Here is an 18,375-nt window from a genome sequence, read left to right as displayed (position 1 = left end):
AAAGGAAAGAGAGGAAAAGAGAGAGAGAGCGGGGGAGGGAGGGAGAGGGAGAGGAAGGAAGAAAGAGGGAGGGTGGCGACCGGCCGGCGGAGGGCTGGAGAGCCACACGGAGGGGTGGAGGAGGGGCTCCGCCAGCCTCTGCTAGCCTCCGCTTGATGTCCGCCACCCTCCTCTCTCTCTCTCCCTCTCTCCTCCTTCTCTCTCTCTTTTCCTCTCTCCCATTCTCCCTCTCTCCACCTCCTCTACTGTGTCGGTACGGGCCTAGCATGGAACGGCGCAGGGGCGTACCGACCCGTGCTACCGAGCAACCAGTCCAGGCTCCGATTCCAGTACATCAATCCTTGGCTAGTATCATGAAGCATTAGTTTTAACTTTTAAGTATGTTCACATCATGAATCTTTTAATGCACTGGTTCGTATACAAGTTATTAGAGCCACTAACATTATCTATTTTACCTCCAAAGATAAGTGCCCATCATACAACTGTTTCTTGTTTCACAAGGCACTTCATGAATCTCCCCTATGCTCATGTAGATAAGTAAAAGGGTGTTGTTGGGCCAAGCATTAAAATATTCTGAATATTGTGTACTTCTCCTCTGTGGCACTATGCCTACCTAATATTGACCTTAATGAATTTTAGAGACCTTTACAATATGCAATTTGTTTTCTATAAAATCATTGAATCAATATCTCCATTACACATATCTTTTATTAAAAGAAATGAGCCTTTTCTATTTTATAGCCTTCCATCATAATTGGAACAATGGCGTCCCAATGCACAATTCTCCTACCACTTGGAAGGGTCAAATATATGTAGCGTTATTCTTGCATGCAGAGGGGCTATTGTCATGTTTCGGACCTATAACACCTAGGTCATATGTAGCGCTACCTCTCATCCAACACGATTGATGGTACCAAATTCAGAATTAATAAAGAGAAGAAGAGTTATGCACAAGGTAGCATGCTAGTGGCTCATTGCGTTTTATCCCTATCATCTTGAACTTTTCTTAAGGTTGGCCAATCTTTCTTTGCAATTTCAGTGTAGTGTTGCACCTATAGGTTATTGTAGTTCAGTTATATGCTTTTCTTATTTGACATGTTTAGCAGTTATCATTCATTTCTCGGATGATAATAATTATTTGAAGCATTGGCTATCTTTCTAGTTATTTAATTGTCAGTGACCTTGAAATTGTTTTTCAGGGTTATCGAGTGATTTCTATTGATATACCTCAGGTATGGAATCACCACGAGTGGATTCATGCTTTCGAGAAATTCTTGGATACAATCAATGTTCATCATGTAAGGAAGTTCTATTCTTTCAATTATCATCCTTTATTGCTGAGTTTCAAGCGATTGCCAATTATTTATATGAGATTTTACCATTTGAAATTTAATGTCTTGTATGCTTTATTATGAAGGTTCTTATGTCATTTCCAAAACATTAGGTTGGGTAGTTTATTATGTTTAAAATACTAGAATGTCGCTATGTTATGTGTGCTTACTAACGTAATTTGGATCCATCTTATCACACCAAACCTTGCCAATGCTGATTTCAAGCCTGGAAGAAGGGGTAGAGGTTTGATGCTATGTACAACAAAAGCAGTTCAAGCTTGTGCATAGCCTAATGCAGATCAGCCTCTCACTTTTAAATATCATAACTCAATGATTAGCTACATAGCTCAACAAGTATCCAAACATAGCATCAAATTAAAACATAGCTCAACAAGTATCCAAGAGTAATCTAAATGGGTTATTATTGAAACTCAAGTAACTACCAACTATACTTATCGAAGTTGATACACTTTTTAGAATTTCAAAATACTAAAGTACACTTGGAAACACTTGAATACGTTGGAATTCACTTGAAAACACTTGAGCACAGAAAAGTTGAAAACCCTTGGTAGTTGGTACAATTAATTCAACACCGACCAGATAGCAACCAATTATTATACTTGTTGGTGAAGGGTTCACTTATCAATAGGATCATTAGCTAAGGGTTCGCTAGGACTATTGTACTTTCTGGTCAAGGGTCTATCAATGTATAGGGTCGGAACAAGGCTGGGCTAGTCAGGTTTGATGAAATGGTCCGATCAAATGATTTTTTTTGGCTTCGAGTTAGGCCTGGGTTAGAAATTTTCTTGCAGAGTCAAGCTCGCAGCCCACTTGAGCCCGAATTGAAGCTCATATAGGCTCAACCCAAATTAAGCTCAAGCAATCCCAATCCGATCCATACAAAATATCTTTTTATGGCACAGTTTTAAATTTCCACTGAAACTAGTTCATTTTAGTTGAAGCGGATTATTTTTGGGTTGAGACCAAACTGAAACTGATGGCAAATTTTGGGTTTCAATTAGCATTAGGAATTTTGGTCATTGTTTGCTAGAACTAGCCAATTTTGTCCCAATTTTGGTGTTTGTAGCCTTTCTCAACCAAATTGACCAAAACTAGCCATAGATGGTTTTTATATAATATTTTAATATTTAAAATCATGCTAGGCTCATTTTTTATTTATTAATATAGATTATCAATTTTCATTACTTTTTCTTTTCCTTTTTATTTTTTGTGAGTTAAATTTAATATCTCAAGTAAAGAAGGCTATTATGGGATCCCTATGGAGGTTTCGAAGTGCTTAGGTGACATGGGGTGGTGGGAGTAACTTAATTGACCAATTTGCTTAATAAGATTTTGAAGGACAAAAAGATGCCCGATGAATGGAGGAAAAGCACCATAATACTGATTTATAAAAATAAAGGTGATATTCTAAATTGTTTTATCGTGGTATTAAATTCATGAGTCGTATTGAGATTGAGGTGAAACACAAAATTCTCAGAGAACCAATTAGGTTTTATGCTAGGAAGGTGGTCTATGGAGGTTATTTTTCTTTTTCGAAGGGTAATGGAAGAATACAAAGAAGAGACAAGGTCTTCATATGGTTTATTGATATAGAGAAACATATGTTGAGTCCCTAAAGATATCTTATGATAGGTGTTAGAAAAAAAAGAATTCTGTTACTTATCTTAATGTGATTAAAGACATGTATAATAGAATAATGACTAGAGTGAGAACTACTGCTAGTAATACTAGCGAGTTTCCGATCATAATAGGCTTACACCAAGGATCTTCTCCAAGTCTTTATCTTCCTGCGCTAGTTATGGATGAGCTTACTAGATATTTAGGACGATAATCCTTAGTATATGCTATCCCTGGATGATATAATCTTCGTGGATGAAATTAGAGTTAATCATAAGTTGGAATCATAGAGGATTGCATTAGAATGTAAAGATTTAAAGTTAAGTAGGACCAAGTTGGAATACATGGAATGTAGTTTTAGTAAAATTAGAAACTGAAATGAAACTGGAGTGAAAATTGAGGATCATAAAGTTCGTAATAGTGATCATTTTTTGTGTCTCTGATCGATTGTTCCTAAGGAATGGAAGATTGAAGAGGATATTATTCATAGCAAGGTCCGCGAAATTGGTACCGAAATCCATACCGATGGGCAGGCAGGACGGTAATGTACAAGTCTATGGCGTACCATTCCAGTCCATTTCAGATTTTTTATTTTTAAATTTTGAACTAAATTCGGCATATGGTTTGCCAACTTCAATTCAAAATTCTTTTTTTTTTTTAATAAGTGGGGACTAGTTCATTTCCTTTCTTAGAGAGAGGGAGAGGGAGGGGCAGATGGAGAAAAGGAGAGAGGGAGGGTGGGAGGGCTGCCTCAGCAAACCCTAGCCCTAAGCCGAGTGCGTGCATCAAAGAGAGAGAGAAAGGGAGGGAGGGAGGAAGGGGAGGGCCGCCTTGGCAAACCCTAACCCGAAGCGTGTGTGAGAGAGGGGAAGGGAAGGACAGGGAGAGGGAGGGACCTACCATTGGTGGGAGGCTAAGGGGGGCATGGTGCTTGCAAGCGGGGAGCTCTCTCTTGTGCTCTCTCGATTTTTCCCTATCGGTGAGAGGGGGACTCTTTCACGCTCTCTCAATGTTTCTAAGCTGGAGAAGAGAGCGAACATAATATATAGCTCAAACCGTGTTGGTCTTCGACTAATCTAGTTTGGTACACCCTGAACCGGCCGGTTCAACATTTCTTGATCTATAGGTTTAAAAAAGGATGGTTAAATGGGGAAGTATAATTGGGATATTATGCAATTTTAGGATACCTACTAAGTTAAAGAAAAATTTTAAAGGACAGTCATACAACCAGCTATACTTTAGGCTATATAATGTTGGACGATTAGAGAACTACACATGCAATAGGATGAGTATGGCATAAATAAGAATGTAGAGATGGATATGTGGCAATGCAAGATAGAATAAGAAATAAAGTCATTGTTAAAAGTTAGAGGTATTATCAATTGTGAAGAAGTTGAAGGATGACTTAGATAGTTTGGTACAACATAGGCCAAAGGATGTACTAGTATGAGGGAGTGATTTGTTACATGAGAAAGAATGAGAGGCAGAGATATAGTGAAAATCTCATAGGATGAAATAGTAAGGAAGGACTTAATATCACTACATATTTTATAAAGTGAAGGATTCATGTAGCCGAGCCAACTAGCTTGGGATTAAGGCTTAGTTAGTTGAGTTGAGTTGTATGAAAAGAAAAATTGAAAGATACTTATGCTTTAGGGATAGAGGTTTAATACCATCTTGAGATTTTGAGGGTCAACCAGGTGACATAACCACATAAACCCTAGTGCGGTGCACTAAAGATAATGCAAGGTCTAAGATAAACAAATTTTTAATAACTCCAGAAATTTAAATTAACAGATAATAGCCAAATAATCTAACTAAATAAGTCCATTATAATCAAATAATCAAACTTGCTCAATTACAAAATTTTCAAATGTTCTTTGGTATCAAAAAATAAACTAACTAATAACCTTGCCTTACATCTTTGCATTTTAACATTGCATTAGACAGTGAGCTCTGTTCTGTTTTGTTTGCTGCATCTGATATGCATGTCAGCTGGTAAATATTAGCATCAGAACTTGTGGAGTTGGTTTCTCTTCTGTCATTTTGAGTCGTGTCTTTAACACATTCCTATCTTCATTTTGTGCATATTACCATCTCTCACATAAAAGTTAGCGTTCATGAGTAAATTGACCAGTCTCAGTTAGCAGGTTCATCTCTATGGAACATCTCTTGGGGGATTTCTTGCACAAATTTTTGCTCAACACCGTCCAAGGCGTGTTAAATCATTGGTCCTCTCAAATACTTTTCTAGAGACACACAAGTTTGCGGCTGCTATGCCATGGTCTCCATTGTAAGTGTTCTTATCTTCTCTGCATGTTCTATAAGGTTTCAAGTATACACATTGTATGACAATTGCAGTACTTGTGCTATAATTATGATCAACAAAATTATGCTTTGCTCTAGTATGACTATTAGTGACATATCTTATATTGTCAACGACATACACTTCTATCCCTTGGTTATGATAATTTTCTGTAATGGGAGCTGGTAACTTGAATTTTCTTGATCCATTTTTTATTTTGAATTCTAAATTGTTGCATGGAAAGTTCAATTTCATACATGATGTATTGATTGTTAATTTTAGTCAGGTCCATCCTTTCACTTGAAATGCAAATGACTTGAAGTTGAGACAAGTCTTAGGAGGTCTGGATTCAAGGTCAGTTTTGTGTGGATCCCATGTATCAGGAGGTCATTGTATTGAACAAGTAAAAAATATTTGTAACATGTACTGCAGAAGAGAAATGATAATTACAGTGATTAATGGACCTACTGGTACTTCTAGGACTTATTTAATATTATAATGGTACTTCTTGGACTTATTCTTCTGGGAGTAATATGATTAAATGCTTTCAGTAAAGTCTGCCAAACCGGTACTAGAACTCATACCGATTGGCGACCGGGTCGATATGGTATCGGTTCGGTACCATACTAACACATAGAACCGGCACGCCTTTTTTTAAAAATTTTTTTTCAAGTTTGATTAATTGGTAATCAATTTTTTCAACTTTATTAATAATTTTAAGTACAATTTGATGTTTTTTTTTTATGTTTTTATAATTCCGATGTAACCTAAATGATACATCTTGTTGTTTTAAAGTGATGAAACCCAAGATATTCCTAGGGCGAGTATAGATATTATTGAGTTTTTCATCTGATTGTCTTTTCTTTTTTAATGTTGCAGAGTTAGTTGGACTCCTTCATTTTTGCTGAAGAGACACATCTTAACAGGAATCCATGATGGTCCACATGAACCATTTATAGCTGATTCTGTGGACTTTGTTGTTGGCCAGGTATGCATAGATAGAATTTGTTGCTGATATGTTGTTGAATAGGTTATCATATTTTCTCCTTTTCTCCCACTGATGACATCAATAAATTCTTGGTGCTCTGCCTTGTTAAAGCTGACTTTCAAGTCATATAATCTTTTTTTCCTAGGCATGCTCACCTTGTGTCCTTGTCATTATGATACTCTCACAATCTTGTATACGACTAAGGCTACAAAAGCATTACAACATGCTATTTGAAGTTCTACTTTATCTAGTTGAGCATAGAATATATTGATGCTTGACATGGATTCATTTGATCATTGAATTGCATTAGTTGAATTTGGTTCACACTCTACTCGTTCCAAGTTGCTGACCACACACATATGTTTGTGTTTCCATCTGTTGGATGTGTTTGTGTCCATGTGTCCCATGAGTTCTTGGTTTTTGGTATGAGACATAGGGATTCACCCTTTGTTTTGGCCCGGGGGGGGGGGGGGGGGGGGGGGTGGAGGTGTAAGGTAGGCTTAACTACATGTTTCTCAAGTAGTAATGTCATTCTAGTAGTTTATGACATCAAATATGGATGGAAACTGTGGTATCATCCATACCAAACCATACTGCTGCATCGTTACATCTGCCAAATTATTCTCTCTGATACACCTACTTACGATGTAATGTAATTCTTTCTTTTATTTTTCTTATTTTGGTTTTTTAATTTCCTAAGAATTAATGTCATTTTAAATTGGATGCATTAGAGATTCAAGATCAATATTTATACATGGAATCGATGGCTAGAAATCAAGCTGACCCATTTTTTCTTTATTTGTGAAAGCATTTTTTTGGAAAAATAATTAAATAATATTTTACTTGCTGTAAAATTGAATCTAGTAATTATAATCGAAGAAGGTATACTATAATAGATGCCAGAATCATAGGCCTATATGTTCCTGAGAGACAACACCGCAAGGGCATGGATGCTGTGAGGTGTAAGCTTGAAGAAATTAAATGAGAAAGAGGTAGTGTCTCAATAGAGATACATGGTTGGAAGACCTGTCTTATCTATTCTCAAGCAGTGCATTACAAGATAGTCTAGATTGTGTCACATGTTTGTGAGGTTAAACTCATTTATATGTTCTATGGGTGAAAAGTTTGCTACTCCTAATCTTGGATACATGGTGCATTCTTTCTTTTCATCATTTTCCCACTATGCTTTAAATCCTAACTAGTGCTGAGCAAGGTCGGCGGAATCGTCCCGAACCGCCCAGTTCGGAGGCTGGCGCTGGTGCAGATGGCGGAGGCCGCAGCCGGACCCCTGTTCCGCCGGCCTCCCTCTCTCTCCCTCCCTCTCCAGCTCTCTCTCTCTCTCTCTCTCTCTCTCTCTCTCTTTTCCTCTATCTCACGGTCTCCTGTGTCGGTATAGGCCCAGCCCGGCAGGGCCCATACCGACTCGTGCTGCCGGGCAACCAGTACGGTGCCTGGTACCAGCACAACAGACTCTGGTGCTAAGAATGTTTTCTTTGTCTCTTTCTCTCTACTTACTAGTCAAACCTTTTCTGGCAAGAACCTTCATATTTGTCCATGAAACTGAGGGTAGTAAAGTACTAGATGGTGTAGTAGTAGTGCTGAAGGCTAGCTTTATTTATTCTAGATGCTAGATGTGCTGCAGCACCAGAGTCTCATGTGCTGCCTCTTGCAACTCTATATATAGGACAATAACAAGCTTGAATTGATCTGTCTTTGAACTTTAATAATTCCTGTAGTAATTTAAATTTTATTACATATTTGTGAGCTCTTAATTTAAGTCTTGCATGCATTGGAAGTTGCAATGCTTGTTTTTTCCTTTTTCCTGAATATAATTTAAAGGTCTATTAAAAACAAATGTTATTTTCCTTTCTATCATAACATTAGCGATATTTTGAAATTTTCAGGTTGAGAAATTGTCGAGAGAGGACATTTCATCAAGGTTATCATTGAATGTGAATGTCACGTCAGTTGGTCCTCTCTTACTACCAGATTCCCTTATCACTATAATGGATGTGAGTCATCCATATTTGCAATCTTTAATAAATTCTTGCCTCTTATCATGAGTTATTTCTTATATCATGTTTGCAAAGAAATCTATGAAAAATGGCTTTGAGAATTTATTTTTTCATGTGTATGATTTAATGTTTCCATTGATAGTTTAACATTCTGTCAGAAGGGAGGCTTTCTAGAGCAACCTTTGCATGTATCTCCATCATACCCACATACACCTTCACTCAATTTTGTTAAGAAGCCCTACCTTTCACATATGCATATGCATATGGATGGTAAGTTTCTCTTTTAGCAAGTCGACGAAAATGAAGAAACATGATAAGATGACTAGCATAATGTTAGATAGGAGTGAGAAGATTTCTTGCTGAGATAGCCAGCATAATAACAAAGGACCTTAGCTACTGAGGAAGGTTTATGGTTAAATAAATCAGACTTAGGATGGGAAATGAATTTTGGAAAGAGGGAAAAAATCCTCAAGGTATTAGCATTTTTGCACATAGTGATCTTCATTAGGATGAGCAAAGGGAAGAGGAACATGAGGATTGTTCTATATTTTTTTTTTTTATGTGTGTGTTGTTTTTTTTTTGTTGGGGGGGGGGGGGGGGGGGGAGTGGGGGCAGGGGGATTTGTTTAGAATTTTTCTGACAGTAGTTGTTTCTGCTGTTATTCTTACTGCTACATGTTATTTTCAGTTATAGAGTCTAATAGAACTTAAGGGTACAATTGTTAGGTGACAAGAGATAAGTCACGAACATTTGGATTTGTAATTTTCTGTATTTTGAAATTGTTGTGAAGGTTATTTCCAAAAAGTGTTAAGGAACCAGATAAGTTGCTTAAGGAATAAGTTATATGATTTGGGTATTATTTAGGAACAGAATATACTACTGTATTTTATTCTCATTCCTTTTTACCTTTTCGTAGATTTATTAGTCTTCTACAATGTTTGAAATAGAACAAATACCTTCCCCAATATGCATAGAATAGCGGTCATTAATTGCTCATGAGGCTTTGATACAAGGCATATTGCATTTTATTTGGGTTTATAAGAAAAACTGCAGCAACTTAGTCAACTTTTATCATTCTTCTCCATAGATGGTGCCATTACAACTTTATATTCTCTCTCTACCTAATCTCTCTCTTGGACACAAATACAGACACAGAGTGAGAGGAGAGAAGGAGAGGGAGCCTGCTTTAGAATCAAATTTCATTGCGAAAATGGTTGATTTAAAAAAAAATAGTGTGACACCATTCAATGTCAAAGTTAACTAATTCAACACTGGAGGCTTGTTTTAAGTTATCAAGTTTTTGAAAGAACAGTAGACCATGTTAGATCAGTTAAAGAAGATGAATAATGGTTTGAGGATCGCTAATGATAGCAATGTTGAAAGGGCAACCATTTAATATGGTGGAACAAAGTTTTGAGAAAGCTGATCCAATTAAATAAAGATCAGTTAATGTGATCCGACCTCTATTAATCTGCCAGAGAAGCAGAAAAATTTAAAAATGATGATCAAGGATCATGAGGTCCCCATGGTCTAAATTGATGAGATTATTGAAGAAAGCGACTACAAACTTAATTGTAGTCAAGGTATGCGGTACCGACTGTACCGACGTACCGGTGGGCATCGATACCGGTACGGTACCGAACCAAACCGAGCCGAACCGGTACTATACCGATGGGGCTAAAAGCCAAAAAAAATTGGAGCCGGTATGGACTGGTCGGTTCGGGTCAGTACCGGTTCGGTACGGGCCGGTACGAGTCGGTACGGGCCAGAACGCATCGGTACCGATCGGTACGGTTCGGTACCGAAATATGTAGCTGTACCGTACCGGTAGGATCCGGTACCGGTATGTACCGGCCGGTACCGGCCCGTACCGACCGGTACGGCAGACCATGATTGTAGTAGCTGTAGGATGACCATTCACTATATTGTCCCAGCTATTCCATGATCGTTTTAATTATTATGAGTTGGCTCTAACTTCGTGGTAGCGCACCCTAATCAATGATCACGATCAACTACTTTTAATTATTTAAAGAGACAACATTAATCTCCATCATAAGAGTTGATATGTGAAGATAGCATTTGCTGACATGACCTTTGGGAAAGATGCATTCAGTGACAATAAGTTGATGTAAAATAGAAGCTAGTCTCAGAAACTGCATTAGTTTTGGATTTATCATACTAGATGAGTTTTGGTTTTTCGTGTGACTGATTTTTATCTTACTCTTAACAATTCTTTTCTGAAAAACTAAAAGAGGCTCAGAAAAATATGTTGAATTTAAAAAAACGTAAAGAAATTGAGATAAGAAATAATTGCAAATTTATTTTAAAGTATATAATACTTTTGGAATGGATCTAGATGAAATCGAAGAAGAAGAAAGAGATTCAAGAAGACAGAGAGAAAGAAAAGCACAGCAAACACAAATTTACATGGTTTGGCTACAAGCATACATCCACAGGCAAGGATGAAGTAGAGATTCCACTATAATCAAAAGGGGGAAGCATAGAGCTACCTCTCAGCAAACCCTAATCCCATTACACCCAGTTTCACCTGCCTTACCAAAACGAGGCAAAAGAAGATAGATATCAAAAATCCTAAGCCCTTCGCTACCACCACTGACCTCACAAAATGTGCTCAATCAGTTTTCTTCTCAAATTTATCAAACTGAATCATTGGGCCGGTGGATCAAGGAAACTGTTTGAGGCATTCTTTTTTGAGGGGATATACCACTTTTGGCCTTGGATGTACCATTTGGAGTTTGATATGTTTTTCAGTTCTTGTCTTGGTTGCTGCCAATTGGACATGACAATGGATATATTGATGAAATTTGAGCTTGGGGATACCCAAGTTTATGATATATTTAATATGCTAAACTTGGAATATTAAAATGGTTTCAAATCTTCTCAAAATTTGCAAGGTTAAAGTTTAATCTAGAGAAAATGATTTCCCAATTTTTCAAATATGAGAAGTTATGAAAAATTATCATCAACAACCTATATGTACAATATATTTGGCCACAAATATATTCTGTCCTGCAACCCTAAAATGGTCTCCAGTTTTGGATTGGTTCCCCTTAAAATTGCAACTTTTGTGTTTCATAATTTCCTGTGAAACTTCAATCATGGATAGTGCATCAAGTCGGAGTTTTTATGAGCTTTTCTTATTGATGCTTTAATGATGAACTAAAAGCCATTCTCAACCATGTCATTTAAATATTACATCTTGATTCTTGCAGACAAACGACTATTGTGCTGTTCCACAAGAACTGAAAGATCAAGTGAGTGAAAGATACCCTGGAGCAAGGCGAGCAGTATTAAAGACTGGCGGTGATTTTCCATTTCTTTCTCGCCCGGATGAAGTTAACTTATACCTTCAGGTACTTTAGCACCCTGCATTTTTTTATTTCATCTTGCACATTTATTTTGGCTTGCTGTCTGCTCATGACCAAAATCTCACAGCTTCATCTGAGACGCGTAGGAGTCGAAGCAAAACCAGATCTCCTGCAAGGCATTTCAAGAGACGGTGGTTCCGGGGGTTCTAGTGATGAGAAAAAAGGTGGAGGGAACTTGGATAAGCCCCCAGAAGACCATGGTAGCCCTGGGGCACATGATGGTGGTGGTCATCAGCCTCAAGCTTCGGGATCTGAAGTCCATGGTTTGGATGATCAGATCTTAACTAATAGAGAGATTACCAGCATGACCCTTGGGACTTTATCCTTTCTCATGCAAGCACCATATATCCCATATCTACTGCAATTCTTCATGGGTGCATTATACATTACTTGGAAACGGTTGCCGAACATTCAGAATTTGCATAAAATATGAAAGTCATTTGCTGAATGTTACTGTTCTCCAGCTCCTGTGAAAAATATACCATCTCGTTAGGGTGGTTGGAATGTTATTCTTCCAGAATGGCTTAACATATAGGCTCCCTTTTGTCCTTTCCATTTGCCTTTGGAGATTACCTTGGTCGTTGATGCCATGAGTGCATGAATTGCTCATTTCTCTTATCTAGGAAAACCACTTATATTATGAAATATTAATTTCTTTTTTTTCTTGTATTCAATTTTGTAAAAGAGCTACTTGATGAGAATCCTGTAGTGGGGGTGTTGAATGTATGATTATGTTATGATCATCAACTCTGGACATGTAGCAATGTGCGCAAATTACAGCCAAAGTCCAAGGACTACGACAGTTATGTGGACATTAATGGCCTATTTGACAAATGCAAAAGGATTGGGCTGGATTTTTTACAGGATCATGGACCAGAGTTTATTGAAGGTCTGTATCACCCCAATCCTTTTCCGTCCAAATCCTATGGGAGAAAAAAAAAAAGGATCTCCATAATTTTTTTTTTAATTCTGCAGTTCAACAAACTCGTACCGGATTTAGGCCAAAACTATGATGCATAGGTCTTTAGAAAAAATTGCTAGGCTGGCTAACAGGTTCGATTTTTATAAGAAATTCAGCTACTGAATTTTCCAAATAGGCTCTAGTAGAGAACTGTTGTTATAAAGTATTGTGATATTAAGATGATTGATAACCAGATATTTCAAATAATCTTGCTACAGACTTTTGTAAAACTGCATGAAATGTTAATGCACATCCAGTAGCTTCAATAAAGGATGGTAGGTGAAATCTTTTCTTTTTCTTTTTTTTTTTTTTTTTTTTACGGATGCTTCATACAGTACGTATACGAATACATCCAATAAAGTCAAAATACAACAGCTCGCGGAGTGCCAATAGCAACTCCCCTCTCCGAACCAAAGGGTATACCCTGAGTGGTAGGCCGTGTAGGCAGCCACCCAGTCAGCCGCCCTGTTGGTGTCTTTGAATATATGCTTGATCTGAAGGGCTCCTCCATCTCTCATCATCATCCCTATGTCTCAGATCAGGAGGTGGTTTGTGCTCTCACCCCTCGACCCTCTCCGAATCCATCCGATAACTATGGCTGAGTTGCCCTCCAAAATGATCGATCGGGCCTGCAGCACCACCCGCGCGTGTCAAAGGCCCGCCTAGGCTGCTCACAACTCTGCCTCTGGAACCGACGTGTCAAACAGCTGGCAGCTGCCTGCTGCCACCACCCTGGAATGCGGGTCCTGTATCACAAAGCATGCACCGCCCCGCATACCGCCATCCAGCACCGACCCATCGAAGTTGACCTTGAGGAAGCTCGGGGGTGGGGACTCCCAGGTTAAAAACACCGTCTGAGGAGTTGCCAAAGCAGAGGGTGAACCCCAGGTATCCCAAGCTAACAAAGGTCTATCTGAAGGGTGGGTGGGCTTGATCTCTATGGCCTATGCCCGAGCAAACTCCGCAACAAACTTCGGTGACACCCTACGCTCATCGAAGACGCGAACGTTCCTTGCCAACCAGATCTGATGTGTCATGCAAGTCGCTCTAATAGCCTCCTGACAAGTCCGCGAACTGGCCAGCCACTGTCTCATCATCTGTAGAAACTGTGTCCTTGCACTTCAAACCTCCTGCAAGATCTCTGACCACTGCCATGTCGACCTCGCCCATGTACATTAGAACCTTTGACTCTCTTATAATGGTTATTAAATGAACGAAACTCTCGAAAGGCCTACTTGGAGTTAGCCAATGGGTCTTCTAAATCCAGGTTCAAGAAGAAGGGGCCTTGGGCTTATAGAGCGCGCTCCAAACTTCAAGACCTGACTAGATGTCGGGCTGGCCATTAGTTGACTTGGACAACGTGAGAGCTCAGGATGGAGGGCACATTCAAATTCCAATCGCATTGAGCCCTTGATGTAAGCATTATTAGGCAAGCTCTGTGCATTCCAAAGTGAGACCACAACATTGGTCACAATTTGCATTAACTGAAAATATTTTAACATAAAAAATTATGAATTTTGCAAGAAAGTACATCAACTTTTTCAATGTTCAAATTCAATGTCATTTTCTTATCTTTGCATATATGGAAAGATTTTGGGGATTGGGAGAAGGGCACCCTTGCCTTTCTAACTTAAAATTTCACACCGGCAAGTTTAAGCAGAGCAAATCTTGCACAGAACCTGCACACGAGCAGAATTTGCAGAAATTTTCGTAAAACGATTCAAAGCATGTCCCTTAGTGTTAAAAATCTTTATTATCTAATCAACTGCTTTAAGGATGTAGACACCCCATTCTTTGGCCCTCTGCGCACCCTTTGGAGGTGTCATCTTATAAAACGCCCTAAAAGCATATACCCAGGCACCGTGCATCCATCCTAGTTTGTCCTGGCCCTGGGTGTTTCAACAGCAAGGTTCTGCCTTCAAAACTATCATGGGGGTAAGAATTTGTCACCAGAACCTTTTGATGGGAAAATCCTGCCATCAGAAGCTATTTTTAAGTTTTCCACCTTTTGGGGTCCTACCTATAGTGTTCTAATCTCAGGACATTCTGATAGCAAGCCTTTGCCATCAAATCTAAATTTCGAATTTTGGCACCCTCAGAACAACCTGCAACATTGCAGAATGGCTTAATAACTTTCTACTATCCTAAAAAAAAAAAATTAATAGGTTAGAGTGTTTTGATAGCAAATTCTTCCAATAGATCGTTCCGACAGCAGGTCTCTACTATTAGAACCTCTTTTCTACCATATGATTATGGATTTATGGTGTGCTAGAACTTTGAATTTGAACACCGGATAAGCCAACCTTATTTATCCCTAGGGCCATATAAATAGCCTCCTATCTATAGTCATCGATTCTCTACCGCTAGAACAGCAATCAGATTGGATACTAGCATATCTATATCCATATTTTTTTTTTAATCATATACAAAAATTTATATCTATATTTATTTTAAAAAAATACAAATATAAATTGAATATAGAAAAGTATGAATATAGACATGAAAATAAATCAAATAATTAAACTTTATAACTTCAAAATTAAAGATATTATTAAGTAGATTATAAATCAAGTTAATAGCATATTAATATAGTCATTTATTTTTCTTAAAAGTTCATGATTATAATATAAAATTAAATAGGATTATAATTGAAGTCGGATATTCGGATAAAGAATATCGGATAGTTGTCATCTATATACATATCTATTTTTCTTTGACAGATATGGATATGAATGTAGATATTAGTTAGATGCTCAAATTTTGATCTGTATCTGGATAGATTCGGATAGAAAAACGGATCCGGACATATATTGTTCAATCTACTTTCATCCCTATCTCCTGCAATTCTTGAGTGATGAGAGGTTCTAAGAGGAGGTCTAGCTTGAATGCCCAGAGAGCATAGCCGAGCGAAGCTATCTTCTACAGAGATGCTGAGGGATTGTGGCCTCCATCTCCTTCTAAGTATGCTTCCTTCTCTTTCTCACCCTTCTGTATCTGATTATTTTCTTGTATGCATTCATCATTATGTCTCCTTTGCATGCATTAGTATAAGGCATAACCTACCTACTAGTTTCTTATTCAGGAGTTTGTAATTAAGTGGAGGAGCAAGTGTCTCGTACTCCTTTAGTCCCTCACATTCCACTGAATACGTGTGGATTTATGGTAGTATTACTTCTAATATACATTGATCTAATAACGATACCCTTGAAGCATCCTCCTTGTAGTCGTCTACCATGAAAATCCCTGAGTTGTATCCCCTTCTTGCAGTACATGCATGAGTATTGCAATTTTAGTTTATTTGGGGTTAGGCTTTGGTCAGTAATCTGATTAGAAACCTAGAAGGAGACACAAGAAAAATTAGGTGTTATTTGCATGACCAACTCTCGAGTTATATGGTAGTAGCGTGACAATCTCAAGTCCCCTTGGTCTCTACTTGGGTCGAAGTCTTCTTGCTGATAAGTGGTACTCCACCGCATGTAGGTCTCTACTATCAGTTACATATCTCTCACCAGGTTGGAGTGAAATTCGCCCCCTATTTGGGTGAGATTATGTTACACTCTAAGAGATTCTAAGGGTAAGGAAAAGCAGATAGGGTAACTCAAGTTCGGGGTAATTGATGAGAGGCTTTTTCTATCCCATTAGTACCTTGTAATTAAATTTATAATTGTCTCTTTATTCACATGCCTTCTTTAAGACTCTACGGGCAAGCTGCAAGGTAGAAAGTCTCAAGGGGCAAGATTGACCAGTGCTTGGGCTAATAGAGAGTTACCATAGTTGACCTGAAAAAGTTAGCCTTACCCTAGAAGTTCACATATCTATGAGGAAACATCCTTAAGTGAAAGACATCAAAATAACAAGAGAAACAAACTAAGGCTCATGATGTCTACGAACAAGAATGATCAAAATGCTTGCATGCATGAAAATGATAATTCTGACCATTGTCAATAAGATGAATATGATGGAAACCAAGTAAAACCATCAACCACCTCTACCTCCACAACCACAACCATAGCCTCTGCCACAACCAAACCCTTTTGCCTACCCTCTGGCCTCAACCTCCAACATTATAACCAAAGGAGTCACAACCTTTGAGATTGTAGGAGCCATATTGCCCAACTATGCAACCCAAGAGGAGGGAGGGAGTGAATTGATTTAACAAAATTTTAATTAAAGATATACAATTTAAAGAATTCAATTTTCAATGTGTGAATGAAGTGAGAATGCAAGCATATAAAGTAGGAAATATAAAGAATAGGAAACAAGCAAGACACAAATTTTATAGTGGTTCAATGCCAAACTTAGCACTTACGTCCACTCTCCAAAAATTTTATATGAGCTCACAATCAACTCAGTTGAACTTCAAAAGTCATCAACCACTACCACTCCTTTTCCAAGCCTTTCCTTGGCTTGATAAGGAAACAACAGAGAATACCTAAGTTTCAACCCCCGAAACTTATTATAATCAACAAGAAGAATGGCTCTCTTAGGAGCAGTAGATCAGTTGTTGAAGTTCATGAGGAAGCACTTGCTGATTTTTGATGTGGGCTTGAATGCTCTGTAATTGATTCTCTTAGGAGTAGTGGTTGTAATCTTTAATGCTCACACTAAATGCTTTCTTTTCTTTTTGTTTTTCGCTTGCTCCCACTTTCTTCTTTCTTCTTGTTGTCTTTCTTGGGTGTTCCCATACATTTATATCTTGAAAAATAGTTGGAAGACCATTTTTAGCTGTTAGACAAGCTAAAATAGCCAGTAGGAGTGCAAATAGCCATTCTAATTTTGCAGAAAATTTAGTTGTTACTGTTGTCAGGTGAAGACGGATTGACTCAACTTCTTCAAGGGTCGACTTGTGATCTTAAGGGGTTGACTTGAGAAAGTGCTTATTTTTGTTACACTGTCTTTAGCCTTTATTCACTATAGAGTTGACTCATCTAACCTATTGTCGACTTATCCTAGATTGGGGTTGATTCATGATCCTCTAGAGCCGACTCATGAAAGAGCATGTTTTTATTGCTCTCTATTTTCTGTCTCGGACCATTCTAAGATCGACTCGATATATGCTATGATCAACTCTTATTCTGTAGGAGCCGACTCATGATACTTCAGGGTCAACTTGTAAATGTGCAATTTTTCATGCCCTTCTGTTTTTCACTTGTGGCTATTCTAGGGTTGACTATGTTGATCCAGGGGTCGACTCATGAAAGCATGCCAGTCTTCTTTATTATGCTAGGGTCGACTTATGTTCTCTTGAGGTTGACTCCTAAAATTGTCCAAAATTGAGGCCTTCTATTTAAGCCTATGGACGTTCAAGGATCAACAACTAATGTTCTTGGGGTCGACACTTTTGACACAATACTTTATAATCTTGACTTACATCTTTTCTTCTTGAGTATTTTGAGTTGATATTAACTTGACTTCTTGTGAACATTCTTGTACACTCTAAACATATGATTAGTGAACTTTTTACTCAAATAGTTTGTATCACCAAAATTAAACCTTTTGGGTCATTGGGTCCGACCTCAAGTTATCTGTGCTCATCTCCTTTTGGCTCATATTCTCTCCCACCACCTCTTCTCACCCCATGATCGTCAATATTAGTATATCTCATCCGATGTAGTGAGCGGTCATTATAGATGTCGATGTGCATCAATGCTCTAGAGGTCTTCCCCTCAATCTCAACATCATGATCTCAAAATACCAAGATCAGGATCATGCCATAAAAGATAAGCATACCTTCGACCTGCTTGCTTC

The 18,375-nt window shown here is 38.1% G+C and overlaps 1 protein-coding gene across 4 annotated transcripts in view; it reads left to right on the top strand.

The window, feature by feature from the left end:
* Positions 1–12,413, top strand: part of LOC103710545 (alpha/beta-Hydrolases superfamily protein) — a 32,114-nt gene extending 19,701 nt beyond the window's left edge. Inside the window, exons 3-8 of one of the 4 annotated variants that reach the window (XM_008796311.5) lie at positions 1,200–1,298; positions 5,120–5,262; positions 6,154–6,262; positions 8,167–8,274; positions 11,511–11,651; positions 11,734–12,413. In XM_008796311.5, coding sequence (XP_008794533.3) covers positions 1,200–1,298; positions 5,120–5,262; positions 6,154–6,262; positions 8,167–8,274; positions 11,511–11,651; positions 11,734–12,099 — 966 coding nt within the window. In that variant the 3' untranslated portion in view covers positions 12,100–12,413. The remainder of the gene's footprint in view (positions 1–1,199; positions 1,299–5,119; positions 5,263–6,153; positions 6,263–8,166; positions 8,275–11,510; positions 11,652–11,733) is intronic. The other 3 variants (XM_017843644.4, XM_026805989.3, XM_039120606.2) reach the window with 3 other exon arrangements.
* The last annotated feature ends 5,962 nt before the right edge of the window (positions 12,414–18,375 follow it).

Source organism: Phoenix dactylifera, chromosome 3, assembly GCF_051530095.1.
Source record: "Phoenix dactylifera cultivar Ajwa chromosome 3, Ajwa_hap1_PhDact_Kaust_v1.1, whole genome shotgun sequence".
Taxonomy (NCBI): domain Eukaryota; kingdom Viridiplantae; phylum Streptophyta; class Magnoliopsida; order Arecales; family Arecaceae; genus Phoenix; species Phoenix dactylifera.
Note: the sequence above shows the minus strand (reverse complement) of the source record. Positions and strands in the feature narration are given on the sequence as shown.